The sequence below is a fragment of the Prionailurus bengalensis genome, chromosome A3 (genome assembly GCF_016509475.1).
Source record: "Prionailurus bengalensis isolate Pbe53 chromosome A3, Fcat_Pben_1.1_paternal_pri, whole genome shotgun sequence".
Lineage (NCBI taxonomy): Eukaryota > Metazoa > Chordata > Mammalia > Carnivora > Felidae > Prionailurus > Prionailurus bengalensis.
The window spans coordinates 105,363,624-105,374,497 of record NC_057354.1 but is presented as its reverse complement, the minus strand read 5'-3'; the positions used below and the strand labels follow the sequence as shown (position 1 = coordinate 105,374,497).

Genomic DNA, 10,874 nt, shown 5'->3' with positions numbered 1-10,874 from the left:
TACTGGAGTCGTTTAATTTTAGCCTCACTCAAACCCTATAATGTGAATGTTCAATCCTGGGTCAGGAGGCATTTCGCTACCTAATACGCAAGTTACCGGGAGCTTTTGGGCAACCCAGCACTCCTCTTTCCCAACCCAAGAGTTCAGGCAACCTAACAGCCTCCTGGATACACCAAAGACAATCACCAAGTGCCTTTGAATTTCACTCGCATTTCTAACATTTCATTACCCCTGCCGGTGGAACCCCCATCAGGCACACCTAACCTCTTGCTCTGCCTTCTTCAATGGCCTCCCAGCTCTACTCCCTGTCTCTGGTCTCCCCTACATCCCACTCTCCCACCTACACATTGCCTCGTACTGTGAGAATGACCTTCCTCATACCCAGCTCTGTGAGGAAGCCCCTGTGCAGAGGGTCTGGAATGAGACAGGCTGGCTTTGAGGCAGGTGAGGCCAAGCAAGTCAGTTATCTTCCCTGGGGCTCGATTTCTTCATTGGTAAAATGGAGGAAATAAATATATCTAATAGGGCTGTATGGGGATTAAATGAGACCACGTATGCTAAAGTGGCACTTTACAAGTGCTTGCCACATGATACACGGTAGGGGTTTTTTTGCTTTTTTTTTTTTTTGTGCTTAATCTAAATGTTAGTCTCTCTAATCAAACACCTGCTATACAGATGCAAAAACAAACATAACCCTCCCAAACCGGAAATCTGTATGGCTTCCCATCGTCTCCAAGAATAAAGAAAAAGCTCTTTACAATGGCATTATTTTTTTCAAGAGATTCTGAATTATATCTATCCAAATTATTACACTGTTTCGTTCCTCACATTTGGACTTCATTCATCTGAATTGTCCTTAACAGTTCCTAGAATATGTCCCTGCCTTCCTACCTTCCTACTTTTGCTGCTTCTGTATGCCCTTGAAATCTCCCCCACTCCCTGCCGCTACTGAAATCCTAGCCATCCTTTACAGCTGCAAATTCCTGCTCATTCTCTCCCATCAGAAGGGACTTCTCTGATTTCTCACAACGCCCCCTTGTGACACTGACTGCAGTCAGCTTTTTTTTTTTTTTTTCTTTTTTCTTTTTTTCTTCTGAGATGGAAGTTGATTGGATACACTGCAAGGGAGCAGTGGGCAGGAGAGCAAAGGAGAGACTGTTGGCCAGGAGGCAGTGTTGAGGGGGCTTTAGTTACGAGGGGGAAAGGTGAGGAGGTATGGGGGGGACATATGGACTTTTCCTTTTCTGGTACTTTACACTAGGCTTTTTAATTGCAGTTACTGGTACATTTCATTTGTCCTGCAAGACTATGTAACTTCTCAAAGGTTCTAAGTGCATCATTTTTCTCTGAGTCCCTAAAAGTGCTCACAAAGTTTAGCGCACATGTAATATTTGAGAGGCTAATTAAATGAAATAACAGATCTTAAGGTACAGAAATGCAGGGCCCAGGAGCCTGGGTAACCCCGTGTCCAGGCCTGGCGCTAGGGAGTAGTGAATTCTGAATCTCTGCAGAGAGGCAGCACGGTGGGGCACATATAGACTGGAAGACAGTTAAAGCTGAGCCCAATTTGGTAACGAACATCCCCCACAAGGGTCTGTGCATGTCAGGGTGCTCCTGGGTCCTTCAGCTTCCTGGGGATAATCCTGTTAAAATTTTTTTTAAAAAAACACCTTCACTGAGGGGTGCCTGGGTGGCTCAACTGGTTGAGTGTCTGACTTCAGCTCAGGTCATGATCTCGCAGTAGGTGAGTTTGAGCCCTGCGTTGGGCTCTGTGCTGACAACTCAGAGCCTGGAGTTTGCTTCAGATTCTGTGTCTCTCTTTCTCTCTGCCCTTCCCTCACTCACACACACACACACACACACACTCAAATAAATGTTAAAACAAACAGACAGACACCTTCACTGAGGGGCACCTGGGTGGCTCAGTCCGTTAAGCGTCTAACTCTTGGTTTTGGCTCATGGTTCATGAGTTCAAGCCCCGCATCAGGCTTCTTGAGGATGGTGTGGAACCTGCTTGGGATTCTCTCTCTCCTTCTCTCTCTCTGCCTCTCCCCTGCTCACTCTGTCTCTCAAAATAAATAAAAACTTAAAAAATGCAAAGCAGAATCCTTGAAATAGCAGCTTCTTTTGTGTCAGGTGGGTGACCCACAGGGTGGCCATAGAACAAAAGTCAGTCTTTAGGATTCAGATTTAAATAACCTTCAGTAAGCCCTCACCTTGATACATTCACTGGTGCTTTTAAACACACTACCTGATTTAATCACAACACTCATATGAGGAAAGTTTAATTGCCTCAATTTTAAGGATGACAAAATGAGGCTCACCCAGACAGACCAGGTAGCTGCCTCAAAGTCACAATGCCACCGAGGAGCAGAGCTGCAGCAAGGACTTGACTGTCCCCTGGAAGTTAGACAAACAAAAACGTGGGCAGGGCTGCAAGCTACATGCAGAGCAGGGGGGTGGGGGGCATGCGTATCCTCTAAGGACAGCAAGTTGCTGACTAGCAATGGGCATGCAGGCCATGTAGGAATGTGGGTCTCATGTGGCCAGTATTCTGATTTCTCCATAGATGTTAAAAACCCAGATTTTTCATGAACTATCCCAATTTTTAAGTAAGGAGCCAACAGAGAGCCAAACAAAATACCCCTGCAGGGCAAATTTGGCCCAGGAGACTGCTACAGAGGATGAATGCCTTTTGCTTAATACCCATCTTCCCTTTCATTTCTCTTTCAAAAGCAAACAGACTCTAAGTGAGATAACCATTCAGTTATTAGTTGCCACTCCACAGGCAAGAACTGGTTCATTGTGGGTAGGAAGGCAGGAGTGCCTCCTGGCCCTGGAACTTTGCCCTTGAGGAAGGAATTAAGTCACTGACTTCAAGGAGCTGTTCCTACCAAAAGGGCAGCTACCTTCACAATGTTCCTTGGGCTCTGCAAAAGAATGAGACAAGCATTTAGGAGCAAATAGAAGGCCCCAGCAGATGCAGAAGGAGGGTCTTGTAGGCAAGCATGGGTTTTAGGTGGGATGGGTGGGGGACAATTCTTCCAATCGTTAAAAACGTAATTGAAACCCAAAGGGAAGATACCAGTAATTCACACGCGCGCACACACAATTTTTTTTAACGTTTATTATTGAGTGACAGAGCGTGAGTAGGGGAGGAGCAGAGAGAGAGGGAGACGCAGAATGTGAAGCAGGCTCCAGGCTCTGAGCTGTCAGCACAGAGCCCGACGCGGGGCTTGAACTCACGAGCTGTGAGATCATGACCTCAGCAGAAGTCAGACTCTTAACCGACTGAGCCACCCAGACGCCACACACACACACTCTTAAACCGCTCGCTGGGTGCTTCAGTTTCCTCAACCGGAAAAGGAGCTAATTAGGCCCTTCTTGCCAGTACGGCTTACAAGAGAGTGGCCAGAGTCAGGAAGAAGTGCGTAGAAAAGGCGTACGTTTCGCGGTGATGTGAAGAGGCCGAAGGCCGCAGCCCGAGGCGGGAAGCCCTTGGGTCTTAAGTCCCAAGGGGTGGCTGGAACCGGAGTCTAGGGGTTCCGGGATTCGCCTCCCCGATTGCGCCGGCCACGCCCAGAAGGCCGCGCGGGTAAGCGACACACTCTCTCCGGAGACACGCCCCACCCATACTTCCGGCGCGCGACCCGGAAGCGGAAAGGAGCCCGTCTCCGTGCCTGTCCTGTGCGTCAGTCCTGCGTCGCTGGGGCCGGGCGGGAGAGGAGAGCGACTGCGTTTCGTGAAGTGCGGTGAGGGGAGCTGAGCCCTGAGACCCCCCGGCAGCCGCGGCCATGGCGGATGTGACCGCCCGTAGCCTGCAGTACGAGTACAAGGCGGTGCGTGTGGGCTCGGGGGAGGGCCCGGGCTAGGGAGCCCAGTGGGGAGCGGGAGGCAAGTCAGAAGGCCTGCAGTTGAACCACGAAAGCGGAGAGGAAATCAGACCCGGGCTGAGGTGGGGGGTACAGGATGACACGAATCGCCCCACTAGGGTCTAGGGCGGGTGTTATGGGCTAAGAATTCCGCTAGGAGTGTTTGTTCCCTGTCCCCTCAGCGCTATACCCGCCCCCGTTTATTTCCCCCACCCAGCGAACCCAACGCTTTTCCCAGAGGTGGATTATTACGGGCAGTGTTAGGCACAAGGGTCGTTCCACTGATTTGATCGCTCTTTCCCCCCGCGCAGTCACATGGCGCTCTTTCGTCTTAAGGAAAACCTCTTATTCCCACTGTGCGTGTCGGCACTCAGTTGCTCCAGTTCTTACTAATTTTGATATCATCAAAATTGTATTCCTGTGATACAACAAGTGGCCTTACTGGTGGCAGAGCTTTGATAGTATTTTGACGTTTTCAGAACTCGAATCTTGTCCTCCAAGCTGACCGCTCGCTCATTGACCGGACCCGGCGGGATGAACCCACAGGAGAGGTGCTGTCCCTGGTTGGGAAGCTGGAGGGCACCCGGATGGGAGATAAAGCTCAACGGACCAAACCACAGATGCAGGAGGAAAGAAGAGCCAAGTGAGTACCAGGGAGAAAATGATTTCTCTTCAGATCCAGAGTCCCTCTTTGCTTGAGCATTTGACCAACTTTTTTGCTGAAATGTTTGGTGTAAGATGAGACATGGGGGCAATCAAACAACTTAGTGAAGGTAAAAATGGAACGTGAGACTTAACAGGGTCTTTGGCTTCAATAAGCATACCTGAAGTGAGAAAACTTTTAGATCTTTTTCTAACGTATGTGTTTCTGGTCCATAGAGGGATATTAATTTTCTCCACGATATTTTCAGGACCCTTGCTATTCTCTGTCTGAGTAACTCCTTTTCTTCCATTATGAACTTCCCACCCTTACTTCTTTCTTTTGCTGTTGACCACTTCCTACTTTTGTTGTTATAGATTAACGCTCAAGCATCCATAGTAAGAAAGACAGGTTTTTTGTTTCATTTTGGGTTTTGTTGTGTGTGTTTTGGTTTTTTGTTTTTTTTTAACTTTTGAGGGGATATATATATAGAGAGAGAGAGACAGAGTGAGCATGTGCATGTGTGTGCGCAAGCAGGGGAAGAGCAGAGAGAATGGGAGACAGGATCTGAAGTGGGCTGTACACTGATAGCATAGAGCCCAACGTGGGGCTCAAACTCACAAACTGCGAGATCATGGCCTGAGCCAAAGTCGGGTGATTCACCCACTGAGTCACCTGGGCACCCTGGGGGATATATTTCAAAACTTAAAAATCATTGAACTTTACCTCATCTTTATGGTTTTTTTGTTTATTTTTTTATTTTTGAGAGAGAGGGAGAGAGAGAGAGACAAAGTGAGCAGGTAAGGGGCAGAGAGAGAGAGGGAGATACAGAATCCGAGGCAGGTTCCAGGCTCTGAGCTGTCAGCACAGAGCCAGACACAAGGCTCGAACTCACAAACCGGAAGATCATGACCTGAGCTAAAATCAGACGCCCAACCACTGAGCTGCCCAGGCGCCCCTCATCCTTGTGTTTTGAAATCTCTGATCATCTCTGTCTCTTTTTCCTCTTCAATGATGAAACCTCAGTAATTCAGAGGCCCAGTTTTGATTAGTTATGTTTGTTTGTTTGTTTTAAGATTTAATTTTTGGGGTGCTTGGGTGGCTCAGTCAGTTAAGCCTCTGACTCTTGATTTCGGCTCAGGTCATGACCTCAGGGTTTCGTGAGTTTGAGCCCCGCATTGGGCTCCATGCTGATGGCATGGAGTCTGCTTGGGATTCTCTCTCTCTCTCTGTCCCTCCCCTGCTCATGTGTGCTCTCTTGCTCTCTTTAAAAAAAAAAAAAATTAAAAAAACAATTTTATTTTTAAGTAATCTTTACACCCAACATGGGGCTCTAACCCACAACCCCATGATCATGAGTTGCATGCTCTCTACCAACTGAGCCAGCCAGGCACCCCTTGATTATTTACATTTGAAGTGAATAAATACATCATGGTTTCTTTACCTTGCAGAGTATGGCTTCCTTTACATATTTGTTATAATTTGTTGAGAATTAATGGTAGTAGATTCCTTTGGATCCTCAGTTTCTCTGGCCAGAAAAAGAAATGTGTCTGAGGTGTGGCAAGTTGAAATTCGATTGTAGTGTTATGCCAACAACCCAAAAAGGGTTGTCCTTTTTCAAGTGAGTGAGGAGGCTGTCTCATTGCAACATTTAGTGTGTTTAGTGAGAGCATAACAGAGGATTCCCTTCTTGTTACTTTTTCCGCATAAACATGGCCAAGTGGGAATCATTTGCTGAGGTATAGATTCATATTTTTAAACATTACCTGTGTGCCATGAAGCTGAGGAGAGGAGGATAGGCTTGATTTAGTTTTGTCTTTGTGGGGAGATTCTACCTCTTCAATGTCATGTGTTCATTAGGCGAAGAAAGCGTGATGAGGACCGACATGACATTAACAAGATGAAGGGTTATACTCTGCTCTCGGAGGGCATCGATGAGATGGTGGGCATCATCTATAAGCCCAAGACTAAAGAGACCCGGGAGACCTATGAGGTGCTACTCAGCTTCATCCAAGCTGCCCTTGGGGACCAGGTGAGGAAGCCAGAGGGTGAAACCATGTTTTTGGAGAGGGAGAGAATTGCAACTGGGAAGTATCAGAAGAACCTTGACTGTGGATTTTTCTTTGTGGAAGATAGCAGTTTGTGGAAGTGGCTAATACTTACTGAGCACTTGGCTTTGTGTGGAATAGCACTTTACGTGTTTTCTCTTTTTCAGTCCTCTATGACATCAGCTCTATGACTAGGCCCTGTTAATATTTATTTTTCATTTTACAGGCGAGAGATACGAGGCAAAGAATAGTTAAGTAATTTTCCTACGTGATAGAGGTAGTATTTTTGCAGGGCCACCATAGGAGCCTGGATATTCTATATCTGAAATTTGTGCTCTTGAGCATTATATATGTGTGATTAGTTTAAGGGTCTTTATGCATCTCAGAGGCTCTGGTGAGGATAAAGAATTACCAAAAGTTTGGTGGGCTAGAGGAGCATTGAGGAGCACCTCTGCCATCTGTAGAAATGTGCCAGACTTGTGGAACCTGGGTCCTGCTTCTTAAGACCACCTACCTAATCTTTTTAAAAACAGATGAGTCTTCCTTCGGTTGTGGGATTTTTTATCAGTAGTGATGAAAGTAGTCAATCTGGTGGGCAAGGTTTAAAGAGGCATGGCTGTTCACATCCTGTTGTCACATGGAGCTGGTCGGTGATGTTCTAGATCTTGTTCTAAATTTTTTTTTTTTTTGCCTCTAGCCACGTGATATCCTTTGTGGGGCAGCTGATGAAGTTCTAGCTGTTCTAAAGAATGAAAAGCTTCGGGACAAGGAAAGGAGAAAGGAGATTGACCTGCTGTTGGGTCAGACAGATGATACCAGATACCATGTGCTAGTGAACTTGGGCAAAAAGATCACAGACTACGGTGGAGACAAGGAAATCCAGAATATGGGTAACTGAGTTCTTTATGTCCTTATCTTATTAAATGATTGCTTTTGACTTCTAAACTTGATTTTCTAGCCTTAGTCATTAAAACCTCTGCATGTGTCAGTGAGTTCTCGTAACCTCTTTGGTGTTTGAAGAGTTGTGATGTTTGAAGAGTTGTGATTGGTGAATCAGAATCCCTAGATACAGCAGCCATTTCTTACTCTTAAGACCCTTTTGTATAGAACCTGGGGGAAAACTTGGGCAGAGCCTGTGTGGGGGCAGGAGTGGCACGTTCGGGTGGTTGAGCAGGCGATGCAGGGCCATATCCAGAACTAGCAGGCAGTTGGGGAGGAATTGGCTCCAAAGTGCCTCATTACACTAATTCACTATTCTTTTTCTTACTTCTTACCGTTGCAGATGACAACATTGATGAGACGTATGGTGTGAATGTTCAGTTTGAGTCTGATGAGGAGGTGAGTGATAAAGCAAATGGATGCAGTCTGTTTTTATTTTTTGAAATTGTTAAGGTGAGGGGACCACTTCTGGCGTAAAGAAGCTTCCTAACTGAAGCCAGATAAATTTTATGGTGTTTGTTTTATGGGTGTCTAACTCAGGCATAAATATTATGTTGCTAAGAATTTGCTGCGGTTGTCTTTAGGGATTTGTAAAGCAAACTTGAACTTACAAATGTAAGCATATAATAATTTGTTTTTTAATTTTTAATTTTTGTTTTATAAAATTTTTTTTAACGTTTTATTTATTTTTGAGACAGAGACAGAGCATGAGCAGGGGAGGGGCAGAGAGAGAGGGAGACACAGAATCGGAAGCAGGCTCCAGGCTCTGAGCTGTCAGCACAGAGCCTGATGTGGGGCTCAACTCACAAACTGCGAGATCATGATCTGAACCGAAGTCGGACGCTTAACCGACTGAGCCACCCAGGCGCCCCTGTTTGTTTATTTTTGAGAGAGAGAAACGGTGTGAATGGGAGAGGGGCAGAGAGAGAGAGAGAGAGAGAGAGAGAGAGGGAGACACAGAATCCGAAGCAGGCTCCAGGCTCTGAGCTGTCGGCACAGAGCCTGACGCGGGGCTCGAACTCACAAACTGTGAGATCATGACCTGAGCCGCAATCGGACACTCAACTGACTGAGCCACCCAGGTGGCCCTAAACATATAATAATTTAAAGTAAATTATGTGGATTAGCAAAAAGACAAAAAGTACAGCATGCACCTCCATTGAGGGCATACATCACCATGTTTTAATGCATTTTAATTTATTGTGATAATTTTCCAATTTTCAGTACTGTGTCCTGCCATTTAAAAAAAAATTTTTTTTAATGCTTATTTATTTTTAAGAGAGAGAGAGAGAGACGAATGGGGGTGGGGGGCAGAGAAAGAGAGAGACACAGAATCTGAAGCAGGCTCCAGGCTTCGAGCCTCAGCACAGAGCTTGACATGGGGCCTGAATCCATGAGCTGTGAGATCATGACCTGAGCCGAAGTTGGACACCCAACCAACTGAGCCACCCTGGTGCTCCTGTGCCAGTTTTAAAAGAATGCACTTTTGCCCAAGAGCACAGGCATATTTTGTACATGTTAAAGTAACAATTGCAGCAGCCACTGAGATTTACCACCTAATCAGAATTTCTTGGGGGCACCTGGGTGGCTCAGTCATTTAAGCGTCCGACTTTGGCTCAGGTCATGATCTCATGGTTCGTGAGTTTGAGCCCTGCATTGGGCTTCTCACTGGTGGGTGTGGAGCCTGCTTGGGATTCTCTTTTTTCCTCTCTCTGCCTCTGTGTCTCGCAAAAAATAAATTTAAGGGAGTTTAGTAAACTAAGAGGAGAAGCAGAAGAGAGAGTAGAAGCATCTAATGAATCCATGCCAAGTGGACTTAAGAGTAATGAGGTCATTCAATTAAATGTACTGTGGAGTAAGACTGACCCTGGCTCCAGTAAGCTATTGGTTACCTCCCAACCATTGCTCCAACCATGGATCCAATTTTAAGTGATTCAGGGGAGAAGTTCTGTACTGATGCCAGAGTCACTTCCAAATCATGAGTTGGGGTTGGGCTGTTTCTGTAGGAAGGTGATGAAGATGTGTATGGGGAAGTTCGAGAAGAGGCATCTGATGATGACATGGAAGGGGATGAGGCCGTGGTGCGCTGCACCCTTTCAGCTAATGTAAGTACGGTTTGTTTTTGCCTATTGCTGCAAGGTCAGGGGATTTCTGGGTGTAGCATTTGTTTCTCATATGTAGGTCCTGTTATATATTACTTACCAAGCTACCCTTTTATAGGAGCCGTAATAAACATGCAGTGTCTTGATTTTCTTAAGACTTCAGTCACTCATTCTCCTTTCCAAAGGCATGTGTTGGTGAAATCTTAGTTTGGTATGCTCCTGAGCTCAATGTAGCAGAGTTTTTTTTTCCTTCTGGAAAGTCCTCAAAGGATCGTAGGCTATGGGTGGCAGGTAGAACTTTGTTGTAGGATGATGAGAAAGCCGTTGGTGCAGACAGACATGGTGTGAGCTAAGTGCCTGGTTACCTTTGTAGCTTGTAGCGTCGGGGGAACTGATGAGTTCTAAGAAGAAGGATTTGCATCCTCGGGATATTGATGCGTTTTGGCTACAGCGGCAGCTCAGTCGCTTCTATGATGATGCCATTGTGTCACAGAAGAAGGCAGATGAAGTGTTGGAGATTTTGAAGGTACAGCCAAGACGTTGTTTTGTGTTCATTGTATGTATCTTAGCAGATGGGATGGTGGATGGAGGCAGATGGCTGCGTCCTTAATCATGGTGTTACCTTCTCTCTGCAGACGGCCAGTGATGATCGGGAATGTGAGAACCAGCTGGTTCTGCTCCTTGGTTTCAACACTTTTGATTTTATTAAAGTGTTGCGACAGCACAGGATGATGAGTGAGTATATAGTGGTCTCTTCTGGAGCATATACGTGGTGTGTGTGCATGTGTGATGGAGGCTTTGTTAATTTTCATAGCTTCAGTGCTTCTTTCATTTAGTTTGCTTTCTCCCCCAAGGTTGAAGGTTGATTTTACCTTACCCCTTTCTTCTCACCTTCCCTTTCTTCCTTTTGCTGTTGGCAGTTTTATACTGCACCTTACTGGCCAGTGCACAGAGTGAAGCGGAAAAGGAAAGGATCATGGGAAAGATGGAAGCTGATCCAGAGCTCTCCAAGTTCCTCTACCAGCTCCATGAGACCGAGAAGGAGGATCTGATCCGGGTAAGGGCCGGGTTGGTTTATCTGTCTGATTCCGGAGCTAGACTGTTTGATTTGGAAAGGAGACCTCATTTAGAAGATTGTAGCGTAGAGCTGAATTCCTATTAGAAAAGGGAATTGAAGAAGTAATTTCTCTGAATTCTTTGAGGTTTGTCACTGGTGTAGATTAAAATCTACACATTGACATTGGTGTGGTCAAGAGACTGTTGACTTCCCGTG

The 10,874-nt window shown here is 46.0% G+C and overlaps 1 protein-coding gene across 1 annotated transcript in view; it reads left to right on the top strand.

Moving 5' to 3' along the window:
* The first annotated feature begins 3,637 nt into the window (after positions 1-3,637).
* SNRNP200 (small nuclear ribonucleoprotein U5 subunit 200) overlaps positions 3,638-10,874 on the top strand; it is a 28,844-nt gene continuing 21,607 nt past the window's right edge. Inside the window, exons 1-9 of the mRNA XM_043604057.1 lie at positions 3,638-3,839; positions 4,352-4,515; positions 6,373-6,544; positions 7,258-7,450; positions 7,843-7,898; positions 9,506-9,604; positions 9,975-10,127; positions 10,237-10,336; positions 10,522-10,658. Coding sequence (XP_043459992.1) covers positions 3,795-3,839; positions 4,352-4,515; positions 6,373-6,544; positions 7,258-7,450; positions 7,843-7,898; positions 9,506-9,604; positions 9,975-10,127; positions 10,237-10,336; positions 10,522-10,658 — 1,119 coding nt within the window. The 5' untranslated portion in view covers positions 3,638-3,794. The remainder of the gene's footprint in view (positions 3,840-4,351; positions 4,516-6,372; positions 6,545-7,257; positions 7,451-7,842; positions 7,899-9,505; positions 9,605-9,974; positions 10,128-10,236; positions 10,337-10,521; positions 10,659-10,874) is intronic.